This window comes from Gadus morhua, chromosome 11, assembly GCF_902167405.1.
Source record: "Gadus morhua chromosome 11, gadMor3.0, whole genome shotgun sequence".
NCBI lineage: Eukaryota > Metazoa > Chordata > Actinopteri > Gadiformes > Gadidae > Gadus > Gadus morhua.
Genome location: NC_044058.1, coordinates 8,622,326 through 8,640,362, shown reverse-complemented (window position 1 = coordinate 8,640,362; position 18,037 = coordinate 8,622,326). Strand labels below are relative to the sequence as shown.

The 18,037-nt window shown below is 42.3% G+C and overlaps 2 protein-coding genes across 3 annotated transcripts in view; both read right to left on the bottom strand.

Annotated features, from left to right (window-relative positions):
- Positions 1–17: 17 nt before the first annotated feature.
- Positions 18–9,236, bottom strand: ddx61 (DEAD (Asp-Glu-Ala-Asp) box helicase 61). 2 transcript variants are annotated; one of them, XM_030369625.1, is made up of 13 exons: positions 8,570–8,957; positions 7,584–8,338; positions 7,263–7,326; positions 7,032–7,136; positions 6,635–6,764; positions 6,290–6,436; positions 5,772–5,866; positions 4,764–4,886; positions 4,090–4,218; positions 3,687–3,867; positions 3,006–3,107; positions 2,656–2,881; positions 18–1,622 (listed from the first exon to the last, which is right to left on the bottom strand). In XM_030369625.1, the coding sequence occupies exons 2-12, from the start codon at positions 7,748–7,750 to the stop codon at positions 2,664–2,666; spliced, it is 1,461 nt and encodes a 486-aa protein (XP_030225485.1). In that variant the 5' UTR covers positions 7,751–8,338; positions 8,570–8,957; the 3' UTR covers positions 18–1,622; positions 2,656–2,663. The 2 variants fall into 2 exon arrangements, with proteins under 2 accessions (XP_030225485.1, XP_030225484.1); XM_030369624.1 differs by lacking the exon at positions 8,570–8,957 and adding an exon at positions 9,070–9,236 and having other exon boundaries at positions 22–1,622.
- Positions 9,237–9,356: 120 nt separating this feature from the next.
- The window catches only part of bcl3 (BCL3 transcription coactivator), a 19,268-nt gene continuing 10,587 nt past the window's right edge, over positions 9,357–18,037 (bottom strand). Inside the window, exons 4-9 of the mRNA XM_030369623.1 lie at positions 13,715–13,916; positions 11,971–12,059; positions 11,772–11,849; positions 10,493–10,660; positions 9,905–10,004; positions 9,357–9,746 (exon numbers count right to left, since the gene is read on the bottom strand). Coding sequence (XP_030225483.1) covers positions 9,706–9,746; positions 9,905–10,004; positions 10,493–10,660; positions 11,772–11,849; positions 11,971–12,059; positions 13,715–13,916 — 678 coding nt within the window. The 3' untranslated portion in view covers positions 9,357–9,705. The remainder of the gene's footprint in view (positions 9,747–9,904; positions 10,005–10,492; positions 10,661–11,771; positions 11,850–11,970; positions 12,060–13,714; positions 13,917–18,037) is intronic.

Genomic DNA, 18,037 nt, shown 5'->3' with positions numbered 1-18,037 from the left:
AAAAAGACACAGAAACGGAGCTTAGGTTGGACTTTTATTCAATTTGAGGCGCTGGCATTTATTATCACTTTACAGAAAACAAACTTGGGATGCGTACCACCAGCTGTCACAACGGAAGTTAACAAAGGCATCCGTATCTCCATAGTTGCGGAGCTCAGATAGAATTGGTCATCGAGTTCAACATTTCACCTGTGCTTACAATAAACGTGATGTCACGGCTACAAAATGCAGGTAGTGGTATTTGCTCTTGCTCTCCTTACAAGTTTAAGTGTATCCACCTTCACACAAAATTACATATTGGCCAAGAGTTTAGTTGAGTCTTGAGTACACAATCACAGACACATTAAAAACACATAAAAGCGACAGATATTTCAGGGGCACAAAAACAATGGTCCCTTTATTGCTGGTGTTTCCCATTATTTTGAAATGAGCCAATGAATGGGCGAATAATGATGGCAGAATGTACCGATGAATGAGGGAAACTGAATTTGAATGACTTATTGTGCAATTTATGTCCTGAAAACCAGTCTGGGGAAAAAAGCCTGTATATTTGGAGGGTGTCAAAATGATCGATTGACTCAATGCCAAACCGAATCATCCATCATTCTGAGTGATGTGCCCTTGTGAGACAACACCAGGCTTACTTTTGACCACCAAGTCCTTCATGAAAAAAAAAAAAGTATATATATATGAATACAGAAAGTTAAAATGCAAAAGGGATCCATCTGTTTAAGGCACTTGAGTGTTAATACAAAACCAATGAATCATTTTAAATAAAATGAGAAACTTGTCCATGTTGACTAAAGCCCCTAATCAATCAGTTCACCTGTTCAAAAATGGAAAAAAGCTGCAAAGTGCTGCCAATTTGTAGGTAGATGTATAATACAACTCAAGAGTAAACCAGCTCACTCATTAATGGGCCAGTGTTGAACAAAGTGTGTGGTTCAACACATTGGCGGCAACTTCTTATTTAGTAAACACTTGACTATTAAAAAAAATAAAAAAATCATTTGTCAACATGTTTGGCCCATCACACTACGGCAGTGTTTAACAATACAGCATTTCAGGGGCGGGTAAGAAATTCACTTCGGCCCGCTAGAGATCTAGATGGACTGTAAATTTCAGACGTAGCATCAAGCTTTGGTTTCATCGTTTCCCCCCACATCCTGTTTATCTACCAGCAGAACGATGCAAAAGGGGCTTTCATCAAAATGGAAGATGTAGGACCTTGAATGAATAGGTCATGTCTGTTTTTGTATTCAGAATTATCATTACTACATCGAACCATGGTGAAAAAAAATTAGGACATCTCTGGATTGACACTACTGTAAAAGGAAACAAGACAGAGTTGGTGGGTTCAACTTAAGTCAAAGTTCACATCCATAAACCGGGGAGTGAAAGAAGCAGTGTCTAGATGATTGACAGATGGTTGTCTGTGGAAAAACCAAACAAATCCACTGTGTGTATGTGTGCTTTAACCCTGCATTGGTAGCCTGACTTGCTGTAAACAAACATTTACAAAATAAAAATAAAACTGGACCATTTCAACGGTGAGGCGGGGGATGGAGATCTTCCCATGGAATCTTCTCTGAAGGTGTGAAGAATGCCAGACGCCACATGCCCTGAAAAACATGTTTCAAGTCAGGTTACAGCCATGGGACTGGCCCTGGGACAGCTGGCTGAGACGCCGTTGCCCATGTACTCCCACGATCCATTAACTCTTGGGGACAACGTGTCATGGTGGAAGCCCCCCCTAAAGCCTCGGCTAATCCACCTGATTTAAGAGTTTAGCTTCAACAGCTCTAACATCCCTGACTGGTCTGTGGCTGTTTTTAACTCCAACAGCCACAGTGCCCTGATCTGAAGGGTGGGACTGAGTACAGGCTGTTGTAGCAAGAGTCCAGGGATGTCGAGAGTCAAAAGGGAGCAAGTTTTAGAGTCTTGAGTCTTCGAACTCAAGTTTCTCTGCAATTGAGAAGGGTATTATTTCTCGCATATTGGATTGAAAGGCAAAACGCATAAACAAATGAGGGAAAAGATGTCTCAATCGTTTAGGAATAAGCTGGAGTTGTCCAATCATACCTAGGTGGGAACAGGTTAGGGCTAGGTAAAAATATCGATTCAATGCACTGCAATTTATTTCTTCGATTCAATTTAAATTCCGATTTTTTTTCCCAAATCGATTATTTCCCTAAAAAAAAACAAAAAACAAACATTGTTGTAAACTAGAACCGAGTGTGCCTAAATTGACATGCACTTTTACATTTGTCCATGTTATGATTATTACTTTTATGCTACGAGTTTAGCTCAGGAACAATACTATACAATGTTGTATTCCTTTTTTCCAGTTAAAGCACAATTAAATGGTTAATTCATTTTGGGGTCACTGGTCTAAACCAATACAAATTTCAAAAATACCTAAATAATATTTAGGTATTTTTATTATCTGCACAGATTATTGAATCAATATCGAATCAATATCGAAATAGAATCAAACCATGACCTAAAGAATCAGAATTGAATTGTGAGGTACCTGGCAATACCCAGCCTTAGAACAGGTCACTCGAAACACAATACCGCGTATTTAACTCTTGAATCTTACATTGTCGAATACTACTCATGCTTTTTCTTGCGTCAACAAAATCCACAACTCACCAATTGATTCAGATTGCTCCAAGACCCTTGTGTTTGCCCTCAATGCCACCATCGTCATCATCGTCGTCCGGGTTGACTGAGTGGAACTCGGCCACGTAGAGGCTTTTGTCAATGCTGCCTGGAATGGGCTTGATGTCGGTGACCAGCTGATCCTCAATGCCTTTCAGGTTGAAACGATCCTCGGAGGTGATGAGGTTGATGGCTAACCCCAAGTGACCAAAACGCCCTGCACAAAAGGTGAGGTGTTTATACTGTATTGAATTGCTTCCGAGGAGTTGGATTGGTCACTCAGAAAACATGAGTCTTTTCTGAAGTCACGATTCTTTCATTTAGTTAGAGTGCCCGTTTACCTGATCTGCCGATCCTATGCAGGTAGGTCTCAGCATTTTTGGGGAAATCAAAATTGATCACCACATTAACGGCCTGGATGTCGATACCCCTGGTGAACAGATCTGAGAAAAAGCATAGGAAAGTTAGCCAGGTTTCCATGCAGTTACACGCACAATAAGTTACAGTCAATGGAAGATGATGACAAAACCGAGAGCAATGCATGCATAGAGGTTCTTCCTCCAGCTTTTGTTACACTTAGAAACAAGTATAGCTCTCTGCCTCACGCATCAAACTGGCTCCGAGTCTGAGTCAGGTTAACTGATTGTGTATCTATTTATCTCCCGGAGGCCCAGCCCAAGTAATATAATAAAAAAAGTTTAGCCCACACTACTTTCTGTTCCAGGCTGAGAAACAAGTGGTCTTGAAATTAGGCTCCAACATGTTAACTACTCACCGGCCAGCTTAATTGAAAGTCTATCTTAAGTTAAACTCATACAAATATAGAGTCTATAGATATCTTTCCGTCCGTGGGAAATTAAAAAAACTTTTTTGAAGTACAGAGGCCCAAGCCCCCTGGGTAATCCCCCCAAAAAAACAGTGATCTTGAGAAGTCACAAAAGTCCACCAAATGTTTGTCATAAAAACAACCTTGGCCATCAGGGGAGTTATCTGCATCCCTGTTTAAAGACTAGTGGGCCTACCTGTGCAGACCAGGTTCCGGCACAGTCCGTTTCTGAAGTCGTGGAACACTCTGTTCCTGTACTCCTGCATCATCTTGGCGTGGATGTAGAAGCAGGAGTAGCCCAGTTGGGTGATCTTCTTGGCCAGGAGCTCCACCCTCTGGGTGGAGTTGCAGAAGATGATGGACTGGTTTATCTGGAGCTATGGGGACAGAAATATACATACCAAAGGTTGAGGTGAAGAAAGAATAAACTACAGGGGCACAAGAGCGTGTCATAAGGAGCGAAGCAGCAATTGGATGACACAATAAAGCCCAAAGGCTTATTTCTATTGTGGTAGCTGCTAGTTGAATATCGTCAAACAAATGTCTTCTCTCATAACCACGTCATGTATCCATGCTGCCTTTGAGCACAGTGCACCTACCCTGGAGAAGAGGGTGTTGAGACAGTGGACCTTCTGCCTCTCCGTCACGTATGCGTAGTACTGGGTGATGCCCTTCAGGGTGAGCTCCTCCATCAGGTTGATCTCATAGGGCTTCTTCAGGTGCTTGTTCTGTTGAGGAGAAACATACCAATATTCATGCCTTCTCAATACAACTCATTGTAGCATGCATGACATTGTCTAGTCAACAATGTTGATGTCTCGTATGCAATTTGACAACTTCAACGGGTCTTGCAGTTTCAATACTTGGCCTATCGAATAATAGATATACTTAAGCAGCTTTCTTCCATAGATGCAGTGCAAATCTTTACTGACTACCGCCAACGATCACAATAGAAAAATTTTGCATGTAATAAAAGTAATTTACCGTGAGACAGCATGGACACAGACAAGATGGCATTCAAGCTACGATTCATTAGGATGAAGATAATCTGTTTACATCCATACATTACCAATGCAACTAATACAAATACATACACAGGTTTACTGGTTTGTTTAACTGAGAAAGACACCAATATATGGGAACAAAACTGAAATCATGGCGATAGACAGCAAATGTTTTACTTGGGATCAACATTTTACTGAAGGATTTTGAATAAAATAATTTGTCTACTTACTAAACATCAAGTCGTAATTTTTTCAGCACTACTGCTCACCATGAATTTCTGCACGCTTGTTGGGAATGTGGCAGAATAAAGCAGGATTTGTCTCTCCCTGGGCAGGAAGCTGATAATGTCCTCTATCAGGACGACAAAGTCTTGAGAGAGCAGCTTGTCTGCCTGTAGAGAGAAACCAGGAGGGGTGAATCAAAAAGCTGTAGTCCAACTCCATCCTCATCAATACATTAATCCTCAATCTTTGCAAGACACTGCCTAATACCATTCTAGATTGTCAATAGGGCCCAAATTTCTAAAGAACAAATAGTCAAACTTCTACCCTGATGTAACCCCTACTTGCGAAAAATGCAAAACTGATGATGCCACACTTATAAATATGTACTGGCTGGAACCCGCTAATACAAATTCTGGAGTGCCGTTTTTTCTTATCCTATCCAACGACTAGACCCGGACCCTCTAGTAGCTCTATTTGGCGTTGCTGATGGAAATAATCCTAATTTCCCTCCAATTTTTTTCCTTTGCCTTTCTCTTGATAAAACGAGCAAATTTGCTCGAATGGAAGGATGCTGCCATGCCCACAATCTGTCAGTGGATTCCAGACATAATGTCCTGTCGTAACTTGGAGAAATTGCGCTTCTCAATCTGAGGCTCCGAGAAATTCTTCAAGCCTTTGACACTTTAATAGCACCAAAGTGGCCTAACATTTTTCATAATCCGAGGGTATGCTTTTGTCATAACTGCCAAATTTCAACTGCCAGCGTTCATTTTGTTTCGCTTTTTGCTATTTGTTTGACAACATACGTTACTGTTGTACAACCCACAGCAATGTGACATATATGCTCAACTCTGGGCATGATTGTATAAATAAGAAAAACTCAATAGAAATATTTTGAAGAGAATCGCATGATGAGACCAGCTAATGATACGGTTCTTAAAATGGAGGGCTCCTCTCCCCTCATCCTTCCCCATCGATACAAATATTTTGAAGAGAAACGCATGACGAGTACAGTTAATGATACAGTTCTTAAAATGGAAGGCCCCTCTCACCTCATCCATCACCATCATCTGAGTTCGGTCCACTTTGGCCACGCCCTTCTTGATCAGGTCCAGGACCCTGCCTGGTGTGGCAATCACCACATGAACTGTTGTTGAAACAGAGGAAGAGCATTATACCACAGGTGGTGAGCTATTAACCCTTAACTTTTAATATTCAATGATTGTCATTATACAAGTTGCTCAACAGTAGTCAATTAAAGAAAAGTAATATGACATGGTTGAATGCTTTAATGAATTGATATTCAAAAGGATTTTTCTAAAACAATTTGCATTGACATTAGATGTTCCCAGCAGGAGTCCACAGCAGGGTTGCTAGGGGAACCTACTGGAATAGATCTTCTTTATGGTTATATCCACAGCAAGATGGGAACAGAGGATCCCAAATGCCTTGGTAAATGACCAATCTGGTTATTTTCTGATGGCAATTATTCAATTCAAAATGCTCAATAAATGCAAAGGCTATAACAAAGTCCACAAGTTAGTTGACGTCCTCATCAGGTTTTAATTACCAGTCTCGTCCAGACGCATGATATCATCCCTAAGGTTGGTGCCACCAGTGGTGGCCATGACTTTGACCCCTCCAAGGTGTTTGGCCACCTGGATGCTGATCTGGCTCACCTGCAGGGCCAACTCTCTGGTAGGTACCATGACAATAGCTGAAAAAAAAAAAGCCAGCCAATAAGAACACAGCCGCCAACAGATCTCCATTACAGAAAAAGTCAATCAATAAAAGCCCAATGACTCCTTCAATAGACCAATAAATATTGGTCTAATGTCGAACACAAGATCAATTAAAGAACTGTTAAAAGACAGCAGACAGTTAAAAGACATTAAGATTTAGCGGTGATACTCACCCTGGATGAAATCCTTTTTCAGGTCGATCCTCTCTAAAAGAGGGATGAGGTAGGCTCCACTTTTCCCCGTGCCGTTCTTGGCGCGGGCGAGAATGTCTCTACCTGAGAGGGCAATGGGGATGCTTTCCTCCTGCATTCACAAAGAGCCAAGACAAGTTATGTGTTATTTTATAGAAGATACACTTTTGTATATATCCGAATACTGCTGTCCATATCTTTTCCATACCATCAAAGAAACTAATCTCAACAAATGAAATGCTCACTGGCAATTGATTGCTTTGTGGCAAAGATTGCCTTAAATGTTAACATGCAGGTAAATGGCCATGTAATGTACTATGAGGGTAATATTTTTTTCATGACGTTGAGACGGTTGAATAGGTCACATGGTTATAATGACCTGGATAGGAGAAGGCTTTTCCCAACCCATTTCAAAGATCCCCATCAGCAGTTCCCGCTTGAGACAGTAGTCCTCAAACTCGTTCCCTTTGGTTGATGTCACATCCTGTCAGGTGCAGATTACAAACGCTTGTCAGCGGCCTCCGAAAGGGGATTGCAAGTAAAAAGCGCTATAGTAACATCAGAAATACATTCTAGAACAATATATTGAGGTCCAGATGTATTGGCTTACCGAGGTTCGAACTCTGGTGTCTTTTGGAGGCAGATGTAAGCTCCTCTTCCAGTCATCGCCAAATCTGATACCAAGATATTGTGTTAGTTTGCTATTTTTAACCAACAAAACAAAAAGCAGTTATCAATATACTTGACAGATGCCCAATGGTATAATCTGAATGACAGCACAGTATGTTGCTAAATATTTGAAAGGTTAGAATAAAAGAAAATTGACAAGCAATACCATTTGCAAATTGCAAAACATAGTTTTTTCCAAATCCAAATAACATTTCATGATATCATGCAACCGTGGCATGGGGAACTGTAAGACCAGTCTTACTTAATGCCGCCACTGCTTTGGGGAATGCTTCCGATTTTCTGGGGGGCACCAAGTTGCGGGATAGATGGATGTAGACCAACAGGCTTGGGCTGTCCTCTTAGCTGCCCATTTGCTGGCTTGTTTAATCCCATCATGGATGATGGATTCGCTGTTCTTGCTGTTGCCATGGCTTCAAGAATTGTTACGCTATTTCAAAACCAATTTTCACAGTGTAAAGCTATTTTTCTTTCTTATCTTGGTTGTAATTTTTTTGTAAAAATATTTCTAAAATATGAAGGAAACTGAAGTCGTTTTTTCTTTTTAAAGAATGTACTGTGTCCACGTTCGGATCTCTTGAAAAGAAGAGCCAAACGAATGAATATTGTCTATATACAAGACAACTCTCCAAAAAAGGGAGAAAGTAGAATTCATATGAATAAATAGATCATATATCTGTCAAAAGTTTTTACCAAGTAATATTTTTTTCTATAATCTCATATCTTCCGTCTTGTTTTCCTTGTGATTGTTTTTTGTTGTTGTTCTTGGCTTTAAAAGTCCAAGTGCTCTTGTGATTTACATTCAATTGGACCAGTAGTAGGAATATTGTTCTTGAGCTTTGTTACATGGACAATTTCAAGCCCGAAAAACAATGAGCGCAAAATGCCTTCAAACTTGTCCCGCTGGATCGACGATCTTCGACTTCTGCACCAGATGAAGAGACGGCAGGCCGAAGTTCTTAGAAAACTGGATGTAATCTACTGCAAACTCCAGGTTACCTGCCAGAAAGCCAAACATTAGTTATCATCCAAGATGAAAATCAACCGTAGTTCACACACTGCTCAATAAAATACAGAAATCACTTACAAATATGACTACCATATGGCACCAATCAGACATGTATAAAGCTATCAAAAAGAATAGACATTAGAACCCTAGCATGGCAAGTCATTCTTTACCAGTAGCTGATCGAAAAGCGAGAGATGTGTTGTGCTTTGTTGTGAACTCACTGCATGGCGTGGGTCCATCTTCACTGGTACAATAAGGACCATAAATTAGCAGAGTGTCTCGCCTTCGAAAGGTTATATTCACACAAAATTACAACCCAACCATGCCCAATCTCGACATAAATCGAGATTGGGCAAAATTGGAAAGTTTGGGACATTCAACTTGGGTTGTCCTTCCCGCGATTAACAACTTTACACTGTGTTCACCCATGTTAGCTTGTTAATGGTTTCAAACCAGCGAGCAACCTCCAAACGTACTTCTAGGGGACGGGGCCACGTTATCGAACAGTCGTAAAACGTCGAGTCCCATCCAGATATACACATACAAGTACCGTTTGATTATCAGTCGCCAAAAAAAAACGTCGCGTATGCGGTGATGGTAGCGCTGAACGGTCCGGGTCTAAGCTAGCTAACAGGAACCATGTAGCATGCTAGTGTTAGCCAAGTGAGTACAATCACGATAGCGGTTAAAACACTTTCTAACCATACCAAATATCCTTTACCTTCAAATAGTTACATCCATTCAAATCCATCGCGTTTTTCCATTACTTGTGATATTTTCGTGGTTGCTTTTCTGTTATTGCATTTCATTTATTCGAGGAAATCACCGTGTTGTCACTTGTCTTTTGTCTCTTCTTTCAGAAAACCGACAATTCAACATGGCCGCGCGCTCGTATTTTGGGCTGGAAGCCTTCTGCCCGGCCCGCGTACCAGCCAATCAGAGCCCTGCGTTTAAACCTTTCAACGTGTGCTACAAAACTAAACAAAAACAAACTTGTGGACAAATATAAAGGTTTTGTAAAAAAAATACTTTATTATATTAATAGATGCTTGCAATATATAATAAAAAGGTTTGCGATACAAATTAAACAGAACATTTGGAAAGACTCGAAGGAATATATCTGGCCAACTATTTAATAGGACATAGAAAACAATTATTTCAGAAGTCAAGTCAAGAGTTGAATCTGCAAGCGGTAACGTTGCAGAATCTCAAGTCTCTCATGAAGTCTCTCATGACTCTGAAACGTTCTGCACAGCACACACAGTGATATTGCACCCATAACTGATTAAAAAAATCCAGCAAAACAGAAAATAGATTCCTTGTTTCTCGTCTCCTTTGATGACTATTGGAACTATGGTCAAAGGTGGAAGGGAGGACTTTGGTGGGGGGACAATGACCCTGGAAGAGAAAAAAGAAAATGCATGAACTGTTGTCGCTGTGTGTGCGTGCGTGTGTGTATGTGTGCATGCGTGCGTGTGTGTGCGTGTGTATTTCTGTCTGTCCGTGTACCTAAGTGCGCATGCACGTGTTTGTTAGTATCTTGTGTAGGTCCTTACCACTTGCTAGTAAACTGCTACTGTGTGAGGGTGGCACTGCCAGGGGTTGATCTTGACTTCTACTCAGCTTGGAGCTCTTCCCTCTCAGCACATCTGCTATCTGGAAGTGGAAGATATAGTCAAATATAAATAAGTTAAGCAACAGCAAACAACCATTTAATTTTCTTCAGGCAAGACATTAAAATAAAAATAAAAGAAGGGTTTATTGATATAAGTGGAAAGTGAACATTGCACTAATTTACTTTGACCACTAGATGGAACAACACACATGAAAAGTTAATGGCTTCCATTTCATTACGATGTCTAATTAATAAAGAAACAACCGAACCTCAGACCTTAAAATTATTCTGATGTTGTTAAAGGTGGTGTTTATTTTACCATGAAATCCATGCAAGATTATCTACAGGTGAAGGCTTCCTCTAAAATAACTAATCATCAACCAGAACAAGAAACATATATTAATAAATTAGAAAAACTACTCCACAGTTGAGTCATTTTACTTTGAGGTTTCACTTTAGTACAAATATAAAATGTCCTATTTTCTTCCAACAGTACTACGGTTCACTAATGGCCCCTCCCCCAGCTCACCTTCTTGTTCTTGGCCACCATGACGGGAGTGTCGTTGTGGTTATTCTTGATGCCAGGGTCTGCGCCTTTCCTTAGCAGGAGCCACACGGTGTCCACCTGACCCCGCCCACAGGCGCCGTGCAGAGCCGTGTTCCCACTGTTGGATTGGCCGTTCACGTCGCTGCCACTCTGCCAGGGGGGGATAGAAGGAGGGAACAGATGAAGAGATGGCGGGTAAAGGGGGTGGACGCACGGACGGACGGACGGACTGACTGACTGACAGACAGATAGATAGATAGATTAATGGATTAATGGATGGATGGATAGATGAATTCATTAATTGGTAGATGGATAGATGGATGAATGAATAAATGGATAAATGAATGAATGAAAAAAAAAAAGGATTCATAGAAAGGTTGATGGATGGAACGAAGGAATAGATCGGTTGTTAGATAGATAGATAGCTATATAGAAACAGAAACAGATAGCAGTCCGGTAAATTACACAATGGTGTTGCATAAAAAATGAAGACTCAATTAAAATTGTTTTCACTGTTTGAAATAAAAAAAAATGTTGCCCAAATCCACCTATCTCTCAGAAACACTTACAGAGCAAGTCAACCCAAAACTCTTTTATTTTGTTTTGAACGTGGTAATATTTCTGATGTGATATCGCTTTTACTGAAATTATATCCTCATTTAGAGAAAACAGAAGTAAAATCAGTTTGTCCCCAAAACACTACATCCCTCTCTGCTCTAAATGCAGATCTTGTCCTTTAGTAAAGTCAAAGTGCCTTTTCTTAGTAGCGGTTTATTTTGATGTCCGCGTCCGGGTGACGGTTAGGCTTCTAGAAGACTTATAGTATAACGCCTCGGTGTGTGGTGCATTAAATATACAACATTGCTCATTATAACGCTCATACACAATGATGGTACTAAAAATGTTACACCAAGTTGCCCTGGGTCGTAACCATGGGGATAACACGCCTCACTCCTTCCCAGAACACATTGGAACACTATTGGATTTTTATAAATTTCAGTGTTCAAATTCCAGCTGAAACAGTGGGTTCAGCTGGAAGTAAAATCACAAAGAAGATTGCATGAACACAAGGTACTCATAAGCTTAGAAAGGGAAAGTGAAACTTCTGGAAAGAGAGGAGCTGTGTGTGTCGTAGAACACAGTCTTCTTGCCATGAAACAAAAATAGGCTGACTCTAACAAACAAGCAGTGCACTCATCGTCACACACACACACACACACACGCACACAGACACAGGCACCATCACGCACATACTCATTACCTCTATGAGGAACTGGACTATGTCCACATTATTCCTCTCCACCGCGTACATGAGAGGACTTTGACCACTTTTGATGTCCTGTACAGGAACAAAGAGCCATGGGGAAAGTCCCAAGTCAGAGACAGTAAATGGTTCACATGTTATCTTGCAAAACATAGCAGTTGCTGAGTCACTGGTAAACTGCACAGGGGTGACCCACCTTGATATTAATGTCGGCTCCAGCGTCCAGTAGCATTCTGAGCAGGTCCTGATGGCCGCCCTGCACAGCGATGTGGAGAGGGCTCAGTCCTGGAGATGAGGGACGAGATGCAGGTCCCAGGTTAGGAGAATCACAAATCAACAATTCAATCGCATATTCAACTAACAAATATTGATCTAAAACTGGACCAAACCACACAGAAAAATCCCCTTTATGCACTTATAAAAAAGCACAGACACTTGAAAATAGACACACGCACGCACACACAAAGACATGCGCACATACACAGAGACAGCAGTACATGCATGCGTTTCTTTACAATGCTCTTCATTCGATGACAGCATAGGGCTGCACCAGAAGTGTGTATTATTCCCACTTCCTCAAACAGTTAATCCAAGAACCTCCTTCACACTCTGAGTCATGAGTTACCCTGAGTCAAGTGCCCACATAGAAACTGGTTGTCATTTCAAATTTCTACTGTGAAAGTAGAGGGCATACCGTTGCATGCCCAGACCTGTCACGCTCACAGCCGCAGCCACACATAGCTTTATTTGATCTGCTGAAAGTGGATGGAGCCGACTCAGAAGTAATGGATGATGAAGGAAATTTAGGGAGGATGGAGGGAACGCAGGGACGTTTGTCTTATTTTGTCAGGAGTTATTTATCGGAAACTGTTCAAGGGGCTCTAGGTAAGATTTGAAAAGAGAGAGAGTAGAGAGAACGCATGAGAGCCAAAATGGATTCCCTGAACAAATCGAGCTGGAGACGTCCTGATTGGTCGGAAATTATTGGTCTTGAAGAGGTCTTAAATCTTAATGTTCGCATACTGATGCAGACGTGCAGTCAACCAAATCAGATATTCTCACAGAGCACTTTCAGTCACTTATATCTGATGAATTGCTGTGGCATCTCCAAAAATTACACTCAAGTGATAGCTCTAAAATCTAACCTACGGCCCCTTTAATGGAGTCCTGAAAAATTGTAATGCATTAAAGTAGCGAAGAGAGCACCAGCGTCACTCTGATTGGCTGGGCTGTTTTAAACAACAGACGGCTGCACTCATAATTGGTTATCAATACCGAGCCCAGGCCAGACAGATTTGAAACATTCTTCTTCTACATGGATCAGCCTGGACCTCTAGACACGCACGATTTCAGTGGGTTCGAGAACTTGCCTTGACAAATATACTCCATCAGCCAATTGGTGAAACAAAACCTGCGACGCCATCACAGTGCTCTGTTCAGAGGGTACTGGTTCTGGTTTAATAGTTGTAAATTAGTATTTTTCTGCAATAACTTCACTTATGGCAGTCTTACCTAATGTAAATGTTACCGTTTGTTACTTTGGGAGATGCCATTATAGTTTACCTAGAAGAAGCCTGCATTTTATGTCTTCAAATATGACAGAGTCCCTGATTGGCCCCTTTATGTCATCAACAGGAAATGGATGTGGGTAGCTAGAGGTCCAGACTGATCCATGTAGCAAAACAGAATGTGATTTCACTTTATCAGGATCGAGCCCAAGCTAACCACAATGCCATACATTGAAAAAATATGATATCGAACTGCCAAAATTCTGATTGGTCAACCTGGTCCCGAAATAGAAATCAAATCTCCTCCAAATCATGTCTCCCGTCATTATGCAACGCATAAGAAAGGCATGCTAAAAATCATGACAGCAGCAAATCATCTATACGATTTCCAACAACAAACAGAGCTTCTCCTGAGGCGGGTCTTTAAGGTACCTTCAAAGGTCGTGGCGTCCACGCAGGACAAGGAGGACGGCAGGGAGAGTACGGCGGAGAGGCAGTCCGCCCGGCCGTATTCACAGCAGAGGTGCAGCGCTGTCCGGCCGTGGCGGTCCAGGGAGGCGGGGTCGGCTCCGGCCCTCAGCAGGCCCTCCACCAGACCCTCATGCTGGGTGATCACGGCCAGGTGAAGGGGCGTCTAGGCAAGGTGGGTAGGGACACAGGGAGGACAGTTGTGAGTGAGAGAAAATAAACAATGTCTGGCACTGCTGAAAGAAGGCCCGCTGGTAAAGGTCGGTGTACATCTAGCAGTAACCGATTTGGCAAAAACCCTGGTACAAAACACGACATCTGGCTGCCGGGTTTTCCTTCTCCACATTGCACCGAGGGGGAAATGATCAGGTTTCTTGTAAATGAGCCCATTCGTATCCAATGGGTTTTATTGGTCAGAGATGGGGACACAGATAACAAGGCAACTCAACATACCAGTCTGTTTGTCATGTGACTATTACAAAATAAAGTAATGCATGGATGGTGCAGGCGTGGGAGAAATCACACGTCACAGATGTTGCTGCTGACGTGATGTGTGCATTTTGGTATTACAGCTTGTGGGTGTTAGACCTATCGTGTCTTTCTGAACCTCTTGGAGGGCTCGGATGGGTTAGTAGATTGTTTGTTAACGCTTCTCTTAAGGGTAGCTCTCATACTCATCAGGGTGATCCAATCTGGTGTTTTATGATGTCCCACGCCTTGCTACATCAAACTGAGGTATAGGTGAAGTTTGATTTTTCGCATGAAATGTCAATCTTACACACTACAAACTACTCACAATGACATACATGCAGACTGTCTGGCATATACAGGCACACAAGTGTGCGCGGGCGCACACAGCTAGAGAAGCATGCAGCAGCCCAAGCACACTAAGCCTGATTGTCAAACATTTCAATAATAGCCTTATATAGCCTTTTATAAAATTGCCCAAATACATAAACCCCCATATTGATCAAATTGACTACCCTAGCGCGGCGCCAAGACATTAAATATACTCTAATGTCACTGTGTTATGGATAATTGACTTGTTAGGGTTAGATATACAGGTCACAACTAGTCATTTCTTTGAAAAACGTTTTTAGAAACCTTTTATAAAACATTGGTCACTTTTGCAGTTTCGCTTTCAACAATGCTATTATTAGATGGTGTGATTTATGATTTGAGTGCATGTCGATACGCATGCCTGTGTGTGTGTGTGTGTGTGTGTGTGTGTGTGTGTGTGTGTGTGTGTGTGTGTGTGTGTGTGTGTGTGTGTGTGTGTGTGTGTGTGTGTGTGTGTGTGTGTGTGTGTGTATATGTTTGTGTGAGTGTGTGTGTGTGTGTGTGTGTGTGTGTGTTCCAGTAAAGAGCACATTCAGAGGGAAAAAAAATTGGTGGAATTCCTGTAGTGTGTCAATGCCTTCGTTCCTCCCTGTTTCCCTGAATTCTGTTGACTCACAACGAACACACAAAGACACTTGCACACACAGACACAGACACATACACAAACACAAACACACACTGTTTTTCATCTGTTCTCCATTCTTGTACTTTGAACTTCCGTTACTAAACATTAGCTGCTCTGTAACTGTGGACAGAAAGCCTTCTATAAATAGCTAAGAAGAAGAAGTAGACCCCACACAGTCACACACCTGACACATTTACAGTTGTCATCTAAACTGTTGTTAATGTTGTGACTGATCAATATAAACCGACCATGTTCAAATGAGGGTGAGTTAGAGGACCAATCTGGAGACGCTTGAAGGAGGAGAAGCGGTTGGCTGTGGGGTGGTATGGGAGCGAGAGAGGAAGAGACGGCACATGGAGGGGAGGCCAGGGAAAACACAGGATAAGGAAGGGAAAACCCCGTCTCTTTCCCCCGCCACCGCCTGGCTCACACTCTACGCACTCTTGTGAGGCAAACACACAGACAGCCGACAGCAGGCGCTCAGAGAGGAGGGGAGGGGAGGGGAGGCGAGGGGTTGAGAGGAGAGGAGGGCAGGGGAGGACGGGAGAGGGGCTGAGAGAGAAAGGTAGGATATTGAAGGAGGGGGTGGGAGGAGAGGGCCGAGGAGAGAAGAGGTGGGGTGAGGAAATGAGAAGAAGAGACAGCATAGCAGAGGGGTTAAGAGGAGGAGGGACGAGAGTATAGGCGGTGAGGAAGGGAGCGAGAGAGAGAGATTGAGAGAGTGCAAAACATATTGAGAGAGAGAGCTCAAACGAGAGAGATTGCGAGAGAGAGAGGGATCAGGAGAGAAAGAGATCCTGAGAGAGGGAGAGAGATTTCGGAGAGGGAGAGAAAGAGAGAGAGAATGAAAAATGTAGATAGCGTGCGAAAGAGAGAGAGAGCGAGAGAGTGCATGAGAGATTGAGAGAGAGAGATCCGGAGAGAGAGAACAAGAGAGAGAGAGCGAGAGAGAGAGAGAGAGAGAGAGAGAGAGAGAGAGAGAGAGAGAGAGAGAGAGAGAGAGAGAGCACAAGGGAGCATTAAGGTGAGAGAGAGAGAGAGCACAAGAGAGCATTAAAATGAGAGCGAGTGAGAGCGAGCGAGCGAGAGAGAGAGAGAGAGAGAGAGAGAAATGGAGAAAGCCAAGCAGGGGAAAGCCCCAGTGAACCACCCTATCAACCTCAGTATGAGGTAAGCCAAACAGCCCTGAGCGAAAAAGTCATGTGACTTCTCGGAAGACAGATAGTGAAGCATACACAAGCACATGCATACATCACACACAATCAACACATATAAAAACCAACAACCCCACACCCACGTATATACACACACACACACACACACACAGGCATGCTTAAAAAATGTTGTTTTATTAGTACTGCAACCATTTTTCAGTGAGGGCTGTTTCTAACAGGTAATTTGAAAACAACATCACCAACCGAAAACAACCGAGTCATATAGTCATTTTGGCATCTTTATATTGCCATGTCAATATAAAGTTGAAAACGTCATTGTGAGAGTATGATTTATTGAACATTATTCTTCCACCTACACTTATTCTTCGTGTGTGTGTGTGTGTGTGTGTGTGTGTGTGTGTGTGTCTGAATGTGTGTCTCTGTATATGTTTGCATTTGTACATATAAGCATATTTTTATATATGTATATGTTAATTAGTTGTGCATTTGTGTGTGAGTCTGTACATGCACATATGCATATGCATTGTGCCGTGCGTGCATGCATAAGTGTGTGTTCGTATGAAAACTGCATGCACAATGCATATGCATGTGCATTTGTGTGTGTGATTATGCGTGTGTGTATGTGATGTATGTGCGCACATGGGCACTGCGACATTTGCATACAGACTATAACAGGATATCATGAGGCCGTCCGTGTCAAGGAGAAGCAGCAGGCAGCTTTTGGCAAAGACGTCACTTCTTGTAAGTGAGCGTGCTGTGTTGCTCTGCAGCGTGTGAAACCTCAACCCTGAGAACACTCAGGCTCTGCAGGGCTCGGGTAGCTTTTGGGAGAAAACAGCAGAGAACGTGAGAGAGAGAGAGAGAGAGAGAGAGAGACAGAGAGAGAGAGATAAGGTCTGGCTGTAGAAGCAGGAAGGGAGGCAGTGGAGATGATGGGGGGGGGTGGAGTATAGAAAAGTACAGAGCACGTAAAAAACAACGAGCAAGTCAAGAGGCAAAATCATCCTCGCAGTGCAGGCTCAGGGTCAATGCTTTGGACTGGCCTCAGAAATTCCTCCTCAAGACTCATGGCACATTCCAGCATGATTGTGGAAAACCAGAATAACTGTCACCTGATGATGCCAAACTTGCATTCAACATCACACCAGTGATGTATATGGCTGTTAGACAATATAGCTAACACAGGAAGAAAAACAAGAATGGGAGGGGATTTTTCTTCATCATTCACATCAGATATCACAGGTGTCATGAACTGTGTGAGGTCAATCAGGAAACTACAAACAAGAAGTTCCTCTTTCGTTCGATTCCCAGTTATCTAACGGACACACGCGGGGAATGTGACAGTTGGAGGAGCCAAAGAAAAAAAAGGTGTAGGCATGACAATATTTAGAGAACATTTGAAAACAACAAACTCTTTTAAAGATAGGATGGTGAAATATGCTGTGATTTCTAAGATGGTGCAGCAAGCAGCAGCTGAAGTCGGCAGTCCTCAGTTTGATATTTAAACTGGAGGTAAAACAGTTGAAAATTGATTTAAATCAGGTAAGGTGGAAGGAATTGGTCATTCTTATGGACAGCTGGATGTCCTGCCACCTCATCACTGACATCACTGACTAAAACAGGTGAAGTGATGTAGGCCAAGGTTAC

Excerpts from the sequence above, each read along its gene's own strand:
- ddx61 (XM_030369624.1), bottom strand. The coding sequence starts at position 7,750 with ATGGCAACAGCAAGAACAGCGAATCCATCATCCATGATGGGATTAAAC. Across the intron at positions 5,867-6,289 it reads CATGCGTCTGGACGAGACTG|TTCATGTGGTGATTGCCACA; the intron begins GTAATTAAAACC and ends TTTCAACAACAG. Across the intron at positions 4,887-5,771 it reads AGATGATGGTGATGGATGAG|GCAGACAAGCTGCTCTCTCA; the intron begins GTGAGAGGGGCC and ends TTCTCTCTACAG.